Source organism: Podarcis tiliguerta (genome assembly GCF_965153285.1).
Source record: "Podarcis tiliguerta genome assembly, chromosome: 7".
Taxonomy (NCBI): Eukaryota; Metazoa; Chordata; class Lepidosauria; order Squamata; family Lacertidae; genus Podarcis; species Podarcis tiliguerta.
In genome coordinates, this window is record NC_139540.1 from 23,089,422 (window position 1) to 23,107,998 (window position 18,577).

General features: G+C 42.3%; 1 protein-coding gene and 1 long non-coding RNA gene across 8 annotated transcripts in view; one reads left to right on the top strand and one right to left on the bottom strand.

The window, feature by feature from the left end:
• The window catches only part of VPS13B (vacuolar protein sorting 13 homolog B), a 382,518-nt gene that overhangs the window by 4,744 nt on the left and 359,197 nt on the right, over positions 1 to 18,577 (bottom strand). For all 7 annotated transcript variants that reach the window (XM_083450859.1, XM_083450860.1, XM_083450858.1 and 4 more), the window contains exons 55-59: positions 16,579 to 16,694; positions 14,650 to 15,473; positions 10,615 to 10,791; positions 9,675 to 9,845; positions 2,989 to 3,165 (exon numbers count right to left, since the gene is read on the bottom strand). In XM_083450859.1, the coding sequence (XP_083306985.1) occupies positions 2,989 to 3,165; positions 9,675 to 9,845; positions 10,615 to 10,791; positions 14,650 to 15,473; positions 16,579 to 16,694 (1,465 nt within the window). The remainder of the gene's footprint in view (positions 1 to 2,988; positions 3,166 to 9,674; positions 9,846 to 10,614; positions 10,792 to 14,649; positions 15,474 to 16,578; positions 16,695 to 18,577) is intronic.
• Positions 496 to 2,937, top strand: LOC310682547. Its single transcript, XR_014513978.1, has 2 exons — positions 496 to 1,656; positions 1,689 to 2,937. It is a non-coding gene; the product is annotated as an uncharacterized lncRNA (long non-coding RNA).

Below are 18,577 nucleotides of genomic sequence, written 5' to 3' on the forward strand. Positions count from 1 at the left end.
ACTGGCTAGCATCCAGAAAAAGGGCGGGGGGGGGGGAGGAACTCGCTCTGTGCACCCAAGGTAACTCTGAATTTGTGCTTTCTGGACAGCAGCCACCGTGTGTGTGTGTGTGTGTGTGTGTGTGTGGCCACTCTGCAAAAGCAGGGAAGGATGAATCCTACTGGGTGCTTGTAACCTTGTGGACCTCCCTTAAAGTAACTCTCTGGATCCAAGCCACTGTTTGCATCTCACAATACAATACAATACAATACAATACAATACAATACAATACAATACAATACAATACAATATCTTTATTGTCATTGTCCCATACAGAACAATGAAATTCTCCCACCAAAGGACTCTCCCTCCACACCTGCCAGGCCGCCCCCTCAGCCCCTGGGTCCCAAATTGCTGGGGTGTCTGTGTGTCATCAGTGCCCCCCCCCCCCAATCCCTGATGATGCAGTCTCAAGAGGCCTCAGGCGCAAGACGGGATGCTCAAAGAGACATTTTGGGTTGTTTACCACTTGCTAACATTTTAAAAATAATACATGGGAAGCCTATTACGCACAGCATCTCCCAGCTTTGTACTGCTTCCTTGTGGGTTTCAAAAGAATTGAACTAACCTATATTTTTATTTTCTGTGCCACCGCCCATCCCACAAAGGCTTAGTTTTCATTAAAAACAAGCTATCCCAAGCTTATATGGTCATGATGGGAAAATAAGCTGTACACCAGACTTCTAATTGCCCAGCAGTCTAAAGACAAGTACAAATACACAGAGGCAATAGTTGCATCCAAATCCCCCCCTTTGTCACAGTCCAGCCTTTCCTGATGGTCTCCCATCCTCCAGGAGATGCTTTGGGGGGGGGGTGTCACAGGAGGGAGGTGGTTGGGACCAGAAAGTCCCATTCCACAGGCATAACTGCTGGACACAAACACAAATTTATTTTTTTGCAAATAAACAGAGCCCACGAGCCTTTCATTTTAGGTCTTTCACAGACATGATTGTTACCTCAAAATGTTTGAAAGAGCATTGGAGAGCCTAACAGAGAGACTTCGCGGTCAGACTTTCGGCAACCTTTTGGGCGAAAAATGATGTCCACAGATTTAGTTAATGGAAATCTAAAAGCTTCAGTGGGGCTTTGCCAGTGTAAGTGGTCAGTGATTCATCTTTTATGAAGGGAAACCTTGAGCCCATTAAAGAAAAAGGGACTTTCACATTATATGAGTAAAAAGTAAAGTATTTGCAAGTCCTTAGTTTTTTTGATTTAACAATTAATGGAACAACTGTACCTGTGGGGTTGTGCTGGAGTAAGTGGTTAACATGCTATAGCAGGACTCACATTATCTTTGGCAGTTATTCTCCACTCTCCCCAGTACTGGTCCTCTTGATCAAAAACAGCAGGAAGCATCCTCACTCAGTTTGGTAAATGGAAGTTTGCACAATGCAGTGCCAGCATAAGAATTGCCAGGCAGAGTCTGAGCAATGTAGCCAGATGTATCTTGAATCATAGAATTTTAGAGTTGGAAGGACCCTGAGGACCATCTAATCCAACTCCCTGCAATGTAGGAATATGCAGCTATTCCATACAAGGATCGAACCTGAAACCTCGGCATGGTTAGCACCATGATCTAACCAACTGGGCTATCCAGAAATGTGTGTGTGTGTGTGTGTGTGTGTGTGTGTGTGTGTGTGTGTGTGTAGGGGCTGTCCTCCCCTGTTAAAAGGTAAAGGTAAAGGGACCCCTGACCATTATTAGGTCCAGTCGTGACTGACTCTGGGGTTGTGGTGCTCATGTCGCTTTATTGGCCGAGGGAGCCAGTGTACAGCTTCCGGGGCATGTGGCCAGCATGACTAAGCTGCTTCTGGCGAACCAGAGCAGCGCACGGAAACACCGTTTACCTTCCCGCTGGAGCGGTACCTATTTATCTACTTGCACTTTGACATGCTTTCGAACTGCTAGGTTGGCAGGAGCTGGGACCGAGCAACGGGAGCTCACCACATCGCGGGGATTCGAAAAGCCAACCTAATTGGCAAGTCCTAGGCTCTGTGGTTTAACCCACAGCGCCACCCGCATCCCATGTCCTCCCCTGTTAGCTCACAGCATATAATACCATACTATTCTGCCTTGGTGAGACCACACCTGGAATACTGTGTCCAGTTTTGGGCACCACAATTTAAGAAAGATACTGACAAGCAGGAATGTGCAAAGGAGGGCAACCAATATTATACAGGGTCTGGAAACAATCCCATGAGGAATAGTTGAGGGATTTGGGTATGTTTAGTCTGGTAAAGAGACTGAGAGGAGATACGATAGCCATCTTCGCATATCTCAAGGGCTGTTACACATGGAGGATGGAGCAAACTTGTTTTCTCCTGATCTGGAATGTAGGACCCAAACCCTTAGCTTCAAGTGACAAGAAAGCAGATTCTGACTGAACATCAGGAAGAACTTTCTGAAAGTTAGAGCTGTTTGACAGTGGAATGGACTCCCAAGAGAGGAAGTGGACTCTCCTTCCTTGGAGGTTTTTAACCAGAGGTTGGATGGCCACCTTTCCCGCATTGTAGGGGATAGGATTAGATGACTCTGTGTCTTCTCTAACTCTAGGATTCTATGAAAACACATACTATTTTAAATCTGCAGGAACACAACATGCTACAATTAAAACAAAAATTGAAAACTGACGATGACCTTGTGACTTAGAGTGTTGTCAACTTCCTTGGCTAGAATGGTTCATAGGATCTGTTTCCAATTAGCGCCCTGGACATTAAACTTTATACATATATTTATCCTCCACTGATCAAAAAGGCAATCATGCGGCTATCCAACCAGATATCACTGGGGGTATAAGGATGATGACTGGGGGCATGGGGACTTGGGGCTTTGTTGTAATCTCTTATCTTTTTGTGTGTGTGTATTATACCAATAAAAACCTATTATGGAAGAAAAAAACTGGCAATTAATAAAGAACACAAAGAGTTTCACAGATTCATTGAAACCTACCATAGCCGGTCTGTGACACTAGCTCAGCTGCTCCCCCAATGGGTTTAGCGAAAACTCCCATGATTCCCTTCCCCACACCAGAGATAACACCTTTGGCCTTGAGTCCAGCTGAACCCTGGGCCTCTGACGTTTTTTGGAAGTTCTGCATTGGCTGGTCTACAATACCAGCAATCGCACCTGTAACGAGAGTATGACAGAAGGATAAACTCCTAGAACAAGAATAAATATTAACAGAGTATATTGGACTGAGAATCTGAGTTATCACCTGCCTAATATAGCAATAAGGAATACCAATTAACCTGAGGAATACACTGAATTCAGTTCTCCGCTTGTCCCTTCTTGTGTTTCTCTTTTTCATATAAACATTTACATTGGCCTGGTTCATACTTCATGCGAAGCCAAACCCTGGCAGAGCATAAATGTGTGGGCTTCCAGAGAGGAGCTTACACAATTTGCTCCTTCCCAGCCCTTTCTCCCTGCTACGCTGAGTGGAGCTGAGCCAAGGTTTGGCTGAGCATGTTGTCCAGACCTGGACTCCTGGTTAAGCTCTTTCCAACTAACCATGAGCTATAACTAAGAAGAAACTCCTGGAAGCTAGTATGTTCTGACTAAGCTGAGGTTTGTGCAAACCAGGCCACTTGGTGGCTTCATAATGCATTTATTCTAGGTGTTTTCTTTCCAAGTGCATTTGTTGACTGGAAAGGATTTAGGATACTGTTTATATATATATATATATATATATATATATATATATATATATATAAGATTGGAATAAATGTCTGCTAACATTCAGAGTTTTTTAGCTGCTATGGAAATGAGATTTTCACGTAAGCCTAAGATGGACTTCATAAGAAAAAAAGACCTGCATTCCATATATCATTTTAATATCCCCTTCTATTGCCAGAAATGCTCATAAACTAATGCAACCTCTGATATATTACCAAGCTTAGTAGAATTAGGCTTTGGGACTTTTTGTTACTATCTTTGTGAACACAACCATATTTTACTTTAATGTACATGGGTCAAACTTTTACAAGTGCCTTAATGACCCCTCCGGCTTTTAGTATCAACAGAAGACTGCAGTTTAAATCTTCTTAAATGTAAACAGGTATGTAAGGTGGGATCTCTCTTTGATCTCGAGTTTACTCAAGCCACTTACCACAGAGATGTCTCTAGTTGTTGTAACTTTGATGGATAAGCTATTTGGAACTCACTAAAAGGACAATGATTGAACAAAGTGACAAGGTGTTACGTGACAACAATTTGAAGCTTGGCTGCCTGAGCAAAAGACCACGGTTGTTCAGAACAGAGGAAATCACTGCGTAAAGTCTTTAGGCCTCTTTGTACAAACAGAGAGATCAAACAGCTGCCCTGGAAGGGACATCTATTTAGTTCCATGTGGAGAACAAAAATGGGCACCTTGGTCAATTGCAGTTCACTATGTGCACATGAAATCAAATGTTACTGTTCAGCGATTTTGGCTGCCCCCAAAAACACAGAATGGTGAAGGTGGGTGAAGTTCCCTAATGTGTAAGGGATAACAGAAGGGGCCATCAGTGTTTCACGACATGCAGCCATCATGCAACATGCAGTTTGCCCCTCATTGCTTTCTATTTTTTTGAGGAAAGAATCTTGCTTTTCAGTTAATCCAGTCTCATTAAAATGTTGTTGTTCCTGATGGCCACTAGCTTCGATGGCTTTAAGAGAGGATTAGACAAATTCATGGAGGAGAGGGCTCTTGATGGCTACTAGTCAATATGGTTATGTTCTGCAATGCTTCCGAATATTTCTCATTGTGGGTGCTTTGCATTCAAATTATAGCTGCACTGGGACTTTTTGAGACCCCTTAGGAAAACCTGTTTATGACATCAGATAAACCAGTGGAAGCTAGAAGAGCCATGACATATCACAACCTATCAGCCTATCGAGAGACAAAGCAGAGATTGCAAGAATGACACTAATGGCCTGGTGTGCTGATGGGCCAATTGTTTACAGAACTATACAAGCATGCTGGATTGCACAGCAAACTATGAAATTTGATGCCCCGTGAACAACTGTGCCTGCTAATCTCTCACTTGTAAGATACAATCTGGGCACTTGCTTGTTCACATTACAATGCACGTGCATATATTTATTTGGGTGGTTAATTTCTTCTGTGACTAAGAACAGTGGGCATTATTTCAGCAATAAAGAATTTGTAAACAGAATCAGAGAGACGGGTTAAGTTCCTTGTTCTGTGTAAGTAAAACAGTGCAGGCAACTGCAGTCTAAGCCAATTTATAAACTAAAGTTTGTCGTCCATATTTTGAGTAAAGGCAGCAACAAAGAAAAAGAAGCAGTCTGGTATGCTTAAATATAACAGCAATAACTTCAGATTTCCAGCACAATGTCTAACCTGCTTGAAAAACAGGGGTTCTACTGTTCCAATTCAACTCAACTGGCCAAAATTACTGGCTGATGTTGCCTTTAGAACTCGTATAACCCCTGTTTGAAAACAGCTGCACTGGCTGCTAGTCCCTAACTGGGCCAAAATTTAAGGAGCTGACACTAGTGTTTAAAATCCTAAACAATTTAGGTCCCAAATATCTGGGAGACCACCTGCTACCCTAAAGACCCTCTTGGGTATTAAGATCAGCAGAGGGGCTCTTTTGTGAGTTCCACTGCCCTAAGAGGTTTTGGGTGGTTGTGGCCCAGGAGAGGGCATTCTTTGTGGCAGCTCCTAAATTGTGCAACTCTCTTGTCAAAGCCTGGCACCTTCACCATAAAGCTTTTGGCAAATGCTGAAGATGTACCAGTTTATCCTGGCCTTTGACACCTGAGATGTGTTTTCAGGGCTCACCCTGTGACTGTGTTTTAATTGAAATAATTTTATTTTTTTTAAATGTCCAGTAGCACCTTATAGACCAACTCAGTTCTGGTATAAGCATTCATGTGCAGTTTTAAGAAGCACTGAAGAAGTGCGCATGCACACGAAAGCTTATACCAGAACAAATTTAGTTGGTCTCTAAGGTGCTACCGGACAATTTTTTTTATTTTTTTATTATTTCAACTGTGTCAGACCAACATGGCTACCTACCTGTGTTTTAATTGTTTTTAATATTGAATCTTAAATTTTAGTAACCCACCCTGAGACCTGTTGGTGTAGGGTTAAAAATAACAATAACAATAGCAGCAGCAGCAACAAACAACAACAACAACAACAACAACAACTGTCACTTCCTCAACCAGACAAAGTCAAGAGTGGAAATCTTTAGAGAAAGATAAATTAAGTAGATCTCATATATGCTTAAGCTAAGAGCAATTTGCTGATGCCATGACTTCTACCAGCCTGTGAACTTTAAAGGTAAAGGTAAAGGTACCCCTGCCTGTACGGGCCGGTCTTGCCAGCCTCTAGGGTTGTGCGCTCATCTCACTCTATAGGCCGGGAGCCAGCGCTGTCTGCAGACACTTCCGGGTCACGTGGCCAGCGTGACAAGCTGCATCTGGCGAGCCAGCGCAGCACACGGAACGCCGTTTACCTTCCCGCCGGTAAGCGGTCCCTATTTATCTACTTGCACCCGGGGGTGCTTTCGAACTGCTAGGTTGGCAGGCGCTGGGACCGAACAACGGGAGCGCACCCCGCCGCGGGGATTCGAACCGCCGACCATGCGATCGGCAAGTCCTAGGCGCTGAGGTTTTACCCACAGCGCCACCCGCGTCCCAATGTGGACTTTACTAACTTCCAAAAAATTAGAAGAACTGCTGAGGAACATTTTTGCAGAGTTATATGGTGGTATAGATTCCAGTAGCCCCACTAAGTGGTGGACACTCTGGATGTGTATTACGAACACTCCAGCTTCTGCTTCCTCTCATAGCTAAAACAGAAAACAATGCTTCTTTAAAACTGACACCCTTTAGATCAACATTTCTTCGCTGTTGTGAGCTGAGTATACAACAGGCAACTTAGCAGGACAATGTGACACATCTTCAATTGCTCCGGTTCATTTTAGTGGAGATCTTTGTTGAAGATTCTGCTCTCCAGTATTTTAGATCCTAACTACTGTAGGTATACTTCTTTTATATCTGCATTCCCCACTCTCAGGAAACCTGCTTTCTGCTGCATGGACATTTTTATTAATAGACTCTGATATTTTGCACCTGAAGGAAATGCCACTCACCCGCTGTTAGGAGGGAATTTTTAAAAAGTCTTGTTGCATCATCCTGCATTTTTCAAAGCCCCTGTTATGTCATGCTATGAAATAATTTCCAGCAGCCCTAACCTAATTTCCAACATTTCACCAATTCCTTGGCAATACATTAAAAGAAATATGAATCTACCACTGAAGCTGGCAGCTCTGTGTTGAATCTCTCTCTATATAATAGCTACTTAAACCTACTTTGTGTCCAGATGCTGCCCATTTGCCTTGAAACATGATACTGTAATCTTCTCCAACCTGGAGCCCTCTGAATATTCTGGACTACAATTCCCAGCAGAGCCAATGGCCAGGGAACATGGGACCTGGCTATAATAACACCAGAAGGTACCAGGTTGGGGCAGGCTATTCATTTCTTCAATTGTTTTCATGCAAGCTGCTTAGAGGGCTTTCCCTAAAAGGTAGCCTAGAAGTAAATAAATATTGTTGGTGTGGACAGTGAAATACATGGCACGACAATGTCAGAAAGGAGCTAAATTGTAGTATAGATTACTGGAAAGAAGCAAAGAGAGCTTGAGATGGTGCTGCTGTTGTTTATGACAGCCTGATAGTTTCTTATGTAAAGTTCTGCTGTTAGGTTGAATTGTATAGCAACTGAAAATTTTAAAAGTGGTTTTTTTTTTTGAAGTTAGCCTCTAACTTTCTAAGTCTGCTGATTTCTAAGCATTTTGATCTTTTAGGGTGATACATACTCCCAAGTATGCACAAAACCATTTTACTGAGCAATATAAATTGTGTTCTTTTTAAGAAATGGATGCATGCACCCTCTGCAATGCACATGCTTCTAAACAGTTCAGTTTTAAATCCTACTTTCATTTCACAAATTACTATGAAGTGGTTAATTTTTAAACTTGTAAGTAATAGTTTAAAACACCCATGGTGATCTTCTCCCCTAGCTAAGCCCTTTGGCTGGAGTTTCAATATTATTATACAACGTTGATGCGATGTGACTGTTTCTGCTGCAGAAATATTTTTTGTCAACATTTGCTTGACATTCGAACTATACTCAAGTGTTTTTCAAACAAAAACAAGCATCTAAGTTATCTATGATGCAAAGGAAATAACCAGTCTGAAAGGTTTTCCTGTAGCTCATTAAAAGGAAACACTGGAATGAGCATGTCTTTGTATCTATATTGTTTACGTGATGACATTCATTCCGCCCTGCATCTTTTGCCACATCTAAATTAAAGGATAACTGTACTTCTAAATATCCACAATTACTATTAACAATAAAAATGTATCCCCTTGCAGCCACTATTTTAAATGCAGCTGGCTTTTGCTTGTTTTTTAAATGTGCATTAAACTCCCTTCTCATCTAACAGGGTCATCAGAAAATGTTTTGTAACCTGTCTAGCTGCAAGGGAACAGAACACTGAATCTAATATTTAATGCTGGATTAAAGAGCAGGATAACCTGTTCAGTCGGGAACTCGAGACTGCAGCAGTTCCTCATCAGGATATATATGGCCAGGGATTTATCCCCATGCTGTATACACAGGCTAACCACAGGCAGGGAGCTACAACATACCGATCTGAATTTGCAACACTGATAAGCAAAGGCAGGCCATGTTGCAAAACCTCACTTCCACAGAAGGTTCCAGGTCAGACTTGATCTGAACCACTGTTTCTCATGAAATTGCCTCCTCCTTCTGAATTTACTCTACCCTGCGATGCTCAGCCTCTAACTACCTGTTCCACAGGTAAAGACAATTTTCATATGCAACTGATTACAGGCTTTATGTGAAACACTAACTCAACACTGGCATAACAAGAGGACCGGAACAAGGAACCCCGGTCTCCTCCTGTAAGTAAAGCTGTGCACAAATAAACAAAGCAGCTCATATCCTTGAGCTTCCTTTCTGTTTGAGGAGAGCTTTCTGCTGAAGACAATCTATCTACCTACCCCCTGATTAGAAAGAGGAAGGCTCCATCTTCTTCAGAATTATAACTTTCATTGGGACATCACAACCACCAGCAGCAGCTACCCCACAGTTTGAGAACTCAGCTTGCTGTTACCCCATAACAGATGGACCTTCTGCCTTTGCCTTGTCAGCATTGACTGGATTCTTCCCTAGACCCCATGCCCTTCACTTGGCAGTTGGCTGGATCTGACATAAGCATTCATTTCAACAGTCTTTGGTCTGCTTGAATGTGGAGAACAAAACCTAAGAACATACCAGTCAGTTTCTGCTAAGGGGAAAAAAGCAGCAAAGCTAACTGCAGCTGAGGACGTGTGCTTTGCTCAGTGCAGTCTGCTCTCTTCCCACCCTTGCCTCCAACAGCTCCAACAGCTATGCACCTATTGCCCCATGAGACCAAATATACTGTGAAAGCCTGTCTCACTCTTGTCTTTCAACCCACAAGAATCGGGGGAGGGGGGGACACTATCCCCAAATGAACATCCTAAAAATAAGAAAATATTTTTTGTAACTATTTTTGGAGCCCATCCTCCCCAAGACTGGGTATAGTGATCAGGAAATCATACAACTGTTACCTAGAAGGCTGATGCCTAACCGAGAGAGGCCTTGTCTCAGTCCTTCTCCCAGATTCTCAGGGAGTTGCCTTCTCCATTCTTCTTGCCGGTTGTAATGCTCCTCATCCAGGGACAGCCGATCCATATTCCGAGCAAGGCTTGTTGCCAGGTTCGTAATTGATGTCAGTGTACCTAAGTGCAAACAGATTAGGAAGTCAAATCAACAAATTGCTGAAACCATGGCATTTTGTCCATTCAATCAAGGCACAAAATCTATGCAGTAGTTCTGTTATGTTAAGGATCAATAATGCATTTTATTGGTGTACAGTGCAGGTTTTACCACAGCGCTTCAGTCTTCCTTCTTATGAGGCCTGGCATAACTGTAACCCGCCAAGCCTTCCAGCAATAATTGTTCAGCTAATCTAATGCCACACAGATACAGAAATGAGTCCACATAGGGACCTTTTATATTGCTCTGCAATGCTGGAAGAGCAACAGTTCTTGCTTTGAATCCTCTGCATTTTGCAGCTGGGTTTTGAAGCCACAAGATGGCACTATGTCTGTGTCGAAGCCCAGGAAAATCCAGATGTACGCTTTCTCCAAAAACATGTTCAGAAATACTTCGCGATGGTGCCTACTTTCCTTCTTTAAAAGGCTACGTATGATGAGGCAATGTGGTGTAGGATTTCCAAGGTGCAGCAAAAGTACTGAACTTCTTTAACATCTCCGTTCAGTTGCTGCATGACAAAGTGGCCATGCGGGAAAGCTTAAACCGCGAGTGTTTCTAGGATAATGTTAAAGGGAACGGCTTGCTTTAAAAACACAGAGGGCTGGTGAGGTTTCTTACCCTCCCAGCATTTTGCTGAAACCCAACAAGCTAGAACTAAGATGAGGATGGCGAATCTGAGAGCTTCAGCACTATCTTTGAAAACCCTTAGAAAAAATGCAGCAGGGTATCTACCTTTGGAAATGTGTTTTACAAACGATGTTGTTCCTCTGGATACTCCGCTAACAAAGGCTCCAGGACCACGGGTCAGCCCTTCGTATGGGAGCCTGAAGAAATCGGCGATTCCATTCCCTATGCTTCTTACCAAGCTTGCTGGGCTGCCAAGAATCTCCAGAGATCCAACAACCCATCCTACATAAGGAGAAAGGAGAGAGAGAAAGGGGGGGGGGGGAGTTGATGCTCACAAAAACTACAGAAAAAGCAGTTTAACCAAAAAGGAAGGGAGGGGAACCCCCTCTACTCTCCCTCCCTCCACCCCACTTTTACACAAAAATTTATCACATCACGAACTTCCTTTGAGAAAAACACGGGAAATAGCTCATCCACTACGGATTCAGCAATGGCAATCTTTCATGCTTTCTAAATCAAAGAAATCCCTTTGGCAAAAACACAAATAGCTTTAAAATGACTTCCTTCCATGAGCCTCCCGTATTTCTGCTAAAACTGCGTGTGGAGAGATGGATGCTGCATTCAAATAGCTCGAAGTAATAGGAGCAGAGGCTTATTTTGCTTAGAAGGCTTTACATCTTGTAAAGCAACTTTGTTATTTCACGTCCTCACAGTGAAAGAATCATGACAGCTAGTTTACAGTGATGCAGTGTACAGCCTTGGGGGAGTGTGAAGGTCAAACTGCTTGATGGGGTGTTGGGAAAGGGGATGCAGATTTTTGACAAGTGCGCAAGGAATTATTTTAATCCACCCCAACAGCTCTGTGCTGATCACTTTCTTGCAGAGTCTAGTTATAGCCAGATAAATGGCTTTTTGCTCAGTGCAGTTGTGTAAACATCAATGACATTTGCATGCTGATTATGTTACTCAGAAGGAGGATCCCTTATGAGTTCCCCACAAGGGGATGAGTATGGAGGATTCCTAGGATTTAGTTTCCTCCATAAAATTGCAGTTGCTGGCAGGTAGCCTGATGTCCAAGCGCATTGTCCTTTGTTTGCTACAAGCTGTGCTGCTATGCTGACTTGGAAGCCAGAAAAGAACTGTCAAAAGGGATTGTAAGGTCACACAACTGTTGGATGTTTGCAGCACCCAACACCATAGCCCCATGAGGCAACCTGGAGAGAGCCTGTGACCTCAGAAAACTACAGGAGTGGTCTCTGCCTGCAGGTTTGGTTGTGCATTGGCTGTACAAGTAAAACAAAGACATTTAATCATGCAGCTAATGATCAACTGAGCTGCCAATTATAGCAGACAGACAATTCCCCTTCCCACATCTGTACTTTTTGGTCAATGGTATGACTCAGTAACGTACTTCTGTAACAAACCACAATGTGAGAGGAATTTATATCTATTAATTAATGAGTCAAACAAGGTTATGTGGAAAATCCAGGAGTAACTTGGTACGCTGCCTGATTCGTAAGCAGGTGGGCAAAACTACTTCTATTGATGATGTTCATCACAAGGAATTGTTCTCCGAATTAAATTTTGCAAACTAATAAATACATTGTTAAGCATGCACTTACATGAATCAGACCCCTCAATAGCAGAAACTTTGATTCTGCATATACTGAAACTTAAAAGTCTCCTTTTGACTTCTCCTTTTTCAGAGTCTCATATACTAAGAGCTATGCCTTTTCACTGACTCTACAGTGAGTCTGAATAGCTAATTCGCAAACAGGCTACCAAACACCCCCTCCCCCCAAAAACCTGCTCCTCTCCTTCGTCCTGGCACCCTAAGGCCTAAGCTGGCGCCTGTTTGAGGGCAAAATCAGTTCCTCTGTGATGTGCAGTTTGTTCAGAGCCCTAGAATGGAGGAGTCCAAGAGATAGTCCTCTTTAGAAAAACGGTCAATGCTTATGGAGTTTGGTTTCAGTGGTTTGAGTAGCATAGCTCAAGTTTGTATACTCCAGAGCTTAGGGCGAGGAAACAAGCTGGGAGACAAGTGGAGGAAAGATACAAATGAATGCAACCAAACGCTAGTAAGGGCTCAAGGTATAGGGCGGTGTATCAATTCAAATTATCATCATCATCATCATCATCACAAACCTGTCTATTAAATACTAGGATTTACATTAAAAAAATATGTGTGGGTACATTCCATAGGGACTTGCTGCTGCTTCTGCCAACATGTGCATATATAGCAAGACTTGTGCCTTTGGGGTTTATCTGATCCTGCTGCAAATATGTGAAACTACAAAAACCACTTGAAGAGTTTTCTTCGCTCTTGGGACTCAGCCAAATGGCAGTGTCTCATCAGGCACCGTCCCAAATAGCTGCATATGCACACCAGGATGCAAATGTTGCAGAAGATACTTGAGTGCAATATACAAATCACATTTACAGCAAGCTTTGTGCCCTAACATCCCCTGTCACATTGTAAGGCAGGTGTAGTTTACCTGTGGCCCTCTGGTTGGTATGAGACTCCAGCTCTCATTAGCCCCAGCCAGTATGGCCTATGATCAGGGATGATGGAGGGTCACAGGTGAATCATCCCTGCCGTAAGGGATTCTGAAGCTCACCTTTCAGATTGGATACCACTTCACTGTTATCCTAAGAAGTCTGATCTGTTAGACTGTTTGAATTGACCCTGTATCCAATTTGTACAACCAAGTGATGGGACTGTCATGAGGAAAGCTATCATTATTGATTATACAACTTAAATAAATAAATGAATGAATGACAAATGAACATATAGCACTGCTTTATACCAAGTCAGTCTATTCGTCCTATATGCTATTGTAGCCCAGTATTTTCAACTCTGATAGTAGCTTTCCATGGTCTCAGGCATAGGTCTTTCTTAGAGCTCTGGGAGATGCCAGGAACTCAAGCCAGAATCTTCTTTATGCATAGCATGTCACTTGTGTGCCAGTCCATGTAGACCAGGGTTTCCTAAACTTGGGTCTCCAGCTGTTTTTGGACTACAACTCCCATCATCCCTAGCTAGCAGGACTGCTGGTCAAGGATGATGGGAACTGTAGTCCAAAAACAGCTGGAGACCCAAGTTTAGGAAACCCTGATGTAGATGAATGTGCTCCTGCATGGGCTTGCACTATAAGAGAATCAGGTATGATCAAAGAGCACTCCAAGTTCCTACAAGTAGCCTATCCGGCTATGGTGTTGTAATGTGCATGTGACTGTTGAATAAGCAGGACTTTCTTAATTGCACATAACACACAATAAAAGAGGTTCACAGACTGTTGAATGGTACAGGGCCCAACAGCAATTGGCATGGAGAAAGATAATGATCATGTTTCAGCAAAAGCAATTGTGCATTGGCTGTGGGTGATCAAAGGCTAGTCTCCTTTTCCACTGCAACGTACATGTTCCTATATAGCAAAGGTACAGCAGAGATGGAGTCACTTTATGAATGCACATGTATGGAAGTGAGACAAGGTATCCATTAATCTAATAGACTGTTTGCTCACTATTGATCTTGTATGGGAAAGAATCAGTAAAACAAACACACTCTTCAGATCAAAGGACAATAAACATCTGTGTGCCAGTCTAGCATGAGGATTCTGTGAAGAAAGACAGATTGCTAATCATAAACGGCAGCCAAAAGGAGATTGAACAAGAAAACAGTGTTCAATGGCATAATTTGCCTCAAATGTATCGAGACAGATTGAATAATTTCATGAAAGAAATTCCTTTTGTTGGGTTCATGTTAGGAATTAGTTGCTATGAATTCTGAGTTGTGCAGGCTGGCTAGGACAAAAGAAAGAAAATCAGAATACTATTCCCATATTTCTCACGGGCTTTGAAAATAGCCTGCAAAAGAATGTTGATCTCTACTATTTCGCATTCATAGCATTTTTAGATCTATCATTTTACTCAATGTGATGTCCAAGCCTTGGTCATCTTTGATTTCCCCAACAAAAACCAACAGGGAGCCTGATCATAGTTATGTGGATTTAAGCTTGTTGATCATCATCAGTGTGTAATCAAGTGTACCCTGAATTGTCTGCTTTCACACACTTAGTCACATGTTGCAAACATTGGGCTATGTCAAAAAGGTACAAATATGTTATGGAACAAACATACCTGCTCTGAATAATGCTCCTGCAGCATAATGCATGGCCAACGCATGAATGAGCTGCCTGGCAGTTGTAAAAATGGGTCCTCGTTCAAACACAGAGAAGGAGAGAGGAGTGTGATCTGAAGCAATATAGAGCTTCAGGGAAGCATGGACGCTGACCAAGAGGCTCACTGGCTGGATTGCTAACTTCCTTAATTTCACTGGATTGGCTAAAGCATTTGCATGCTGCCTTACTGGTTCAGGAAGTATCCGGCTAATAGCCGAGGCTTCTGCAGAATGGCAAATGCCTTTGCTGTCTGGCAGGTAGGTCTCAAATAAAGTTTTGATGTAATAAACAAATGTGTCTTCTACATATAACCTGGCTGGTTTCATTTCAAAGCTGAGGTCATTCACATGAAACAGCAAATTCTGCTCTTCCGACAGAGTGAGGCAGAGTTTGATGAAGGAATTTTCATTATATTCTTCCAGATCTTTGTTGGATACCATGAGGTTGTGCACTTTGGTCCACTGTGTGGTTTCGTTTTTCTCTCCCTGGCACAGCAAGACAGGAAAATGGAAATTGGATTTGCTGTAAAGCTGATTGTCCAGCTGCAGGTCTCCACAATAGATATGGAGAGTATAAAACTGCTGAAGGCCACTGGTGGCCTCTCCGTGAAATTCATGAGAGAGAGGCCTAAGGTAGCTGGCAACTGGAACCATATGAAGGTAAATGTGGTCGACTGTGAACCGCAAAAGTTCAGACGATGTTTTTGGGCTTGTGATGTCATCATATACAGTGAGGCTCAGCTGGCAGATGAACATTTTAAGAAGGAGGCTCTGCTCTTGAGTTCTGTGGGGGGTGGGGAGAAACAACAGCAACTAGTTTCCTCCAATTTCAAATGAAATTAGCCAAGGGAAAAAATGATAATCGGGTACGTCAATGTGCAAATGTTATAAATAGGAACCAGATTTAGAGATCAAAATACCTACAGCCAAAGCATACAAAGAGGTATTATTGCTTGTCTATGCCAAGTTACATCCTCCCCACCCATTTAACATAAAGATATATTTGACCTTCACTATAACATTTTATGCACAGTAGTTCTTGGTCGTACTTGCAATGTAGCATGAAGCTAAAGCAGACAACGTAAAATATCCTCACACGTTGTCACATGTTACGTTTTTGGCTCTTTTGCAGCAGACAAAACAGAGCGTTTCTAATATGGATCATTAACTTCACATTATGGAAGCAATATATTCCCTTATTAAATCACTGTAACTATTTTAAACTGATGATGGGTTGCTTGCTTTATAGCGTTAACTACTCTTGGCAAAACTTAACTAATAAGTGGGCTACTAAGCACGGGGAATCACTAATTTCATGGGTATTAATACTTCCATTATAGGGCATATAAGCAAAATCCACAAAAACGCACCCTGCTCTTTCTGTGATGCACCTCTGGAAGCCAAGAACTTCAACTGTTATAAAAAGGTGATGTTATAATTCAAGCTGAGTGTGGCTTGCAACAAAGGTTTTGTAACTTTGGGGCATAAGGAGCTGTAATAAAGATGATCGACTACCTAGTTTGCCTAGGACCATTCTTCTGCCCTGCATCATGAGTGAGAACTCCCACAGATCTCAATGGGAGTTCTATGCAAGTAAGGACTGCCAATCTGGCCAAATAAACTTTAAACTTGTGTGTCCTCTCTTAGCCTTGTTTATTGTACCAGGCATTTCGTGTTTATCCTAGGGTGACATGACCTCAGATGTTAAGATTGTCATGTTTTACTGTGATATACAAAAAGTTAACATGTGGTCTAAACATACGCAACACATACGCAGCAACACTAGACAAAACAAACAGTTGTGCTAGATTTAATAAGTCACTTCACACCTAAAGGACTGAACACGGGAAAATTCTCTTTTATGACCTTCTAAAGCAGTTTTAGCATACCTGTTCAAACTGATCTGTTGTCCTGGTCTTCCTTCAGGCGCCAAAGTGACAATTATTGTTCCACACTGATGAGCAATATCCACATAAACGTAGCCAAAGCCAGTTAAGAACACAATCTAGAAGCGGAGAAAACGCTTACTTAGAAATTTATGAAATACAGCCACACCTTGAGCCAATTAATGTTAATACTCTTTGGGCTAAAAACACTTACTCCAACGTAGTTCTATAGACATCTGTACAAATATAGTGACACAACTTGTTTGGAAATTGCAGCTTTTAGTTTTAACTTTCTGTTTCAAGTGAAATAATAAAAGCAGATTTCCTACGGCATCAGACACAAAGATCCAACAATTCAAACATCTGGTTTCTTTAAAAGCCACCAGAACTGGACATGGCACAAGACGTTTTTTCTTTACCTCACTCTTGCCATTTGTTTTGCTTGCTTGTGCACACTGCCACATGTTGTATGCCACACAGTCCTGCAATCATTTCTGTGAGGCAGAAACTCAAAAAAGGCTTGTAGTATGTATATTACTGCACAAGCAAGGCAGCATATAAACATACATTACCACACTCCTCAAAACAGCAGAATTTCCTATTAGCAGTAGGGGAGAGAGGGGAGAAACAGGCGGCTAATGACAGAGTCCTACATAATTTGACTAACCTTTATTTGAAACTATGGCCTAAAATATCTTGTACTTTGACCACTGATATCCATTTGCAGGCTGCTATTTGAAGTATCATTTACTTCATCATGCCACCAAGACGTTCATAATGTCAGGACTACTATGGCCTGGTAGCGTGGAGAAGTGTTTAAAAGTCATCAGTGTAAAAATGCTCCCAACGTGATTCATTTTTGATGTTTCATATGTAACTTTTCATAACTATTTCACGTTTCACATAAAACTGGCGTGAAGACGGGAATACCTCAGAAGTTAGCACAATATTGGATTAAGTTACACAGGCACTCCCGTCTGGCAGCTCTTCCAGCTCTGGCATGCTTGTTATGGACATTTTAGCACAGTGTCTACTTCACAGCCAAACTGGTCAACCCTATACATGACTGAGTGCACAGCACTGGGGCCCATGGAAAAGTAAGTTTCAGTGGCACTTCAACGTCTGTGAAAGGTTCTCCCCACTGAGGTGCAGCTAGCCATGGGGCCTACTACAGGAGAGCCATATCCATCGTTCTGCCACCCACTTTTGTTTCTGACCCCTGCCCATCAGTAGCATGTGGCTCCTGAAAAGTTGCCTATGGGGGAATGTGGCCCCTTGGGCTGAAAAAGATTCCCTACCCCTGATCTCTGGCTTTACTGTGGAGCAGGTCCCCTGGCCTACCAAAATAAAGACTCAGATGGGCAGACATTCAAATTTAGGCTGTGGGTCTAAATGGGTAGTGAAGCAAGAAGGGAGGTAATCCTTTAAAAAAGGAGTCTAAAGAAATGTTCCAGGAGAACATCTTATGTTAAAGAGCATTCTGAGGAATCATTTAAAAAAATTAAATAGGAGAAACAATTGTCCCTGACGAAGGTAGGGGTTTTTTTGGGGGGGGCAGTGTATTTGAGCCAGTAGCTTCTCTTTCAGGCTCTTGTATTAACAATTTTTTCCAGAACACCAACATTTCTTTCTATCGTTTGTTATGGTGAAGGTAACACCATCTCTTTATTTCAGGTGAAAATAAAAGCAGAGAAGACAGCATAGTTTGGGCAGTAGCATATTTGTTCATGAAGCAATAATCTGCCCTAGAGAATTTTATTGCTGTTGATGCCGCTTTGGAAAGGAAGAACTCAGCATGATTCCAAGCACCTCAAGTATGGGGTTGTTGGATTAACACTTAGAAAAGCTTATTTCTCAGGAAATTACATAGAGGCAACATTAAATATAGAACGATTTTCATTTTTTTCCAATGCTATTTTTGAGAAATCAAAGGAGCCAATCAAAGGGGAGTGCAGAATCTGTATCAGCAGGAACATTATGTAACATGCAGTGGTTTGCAAGA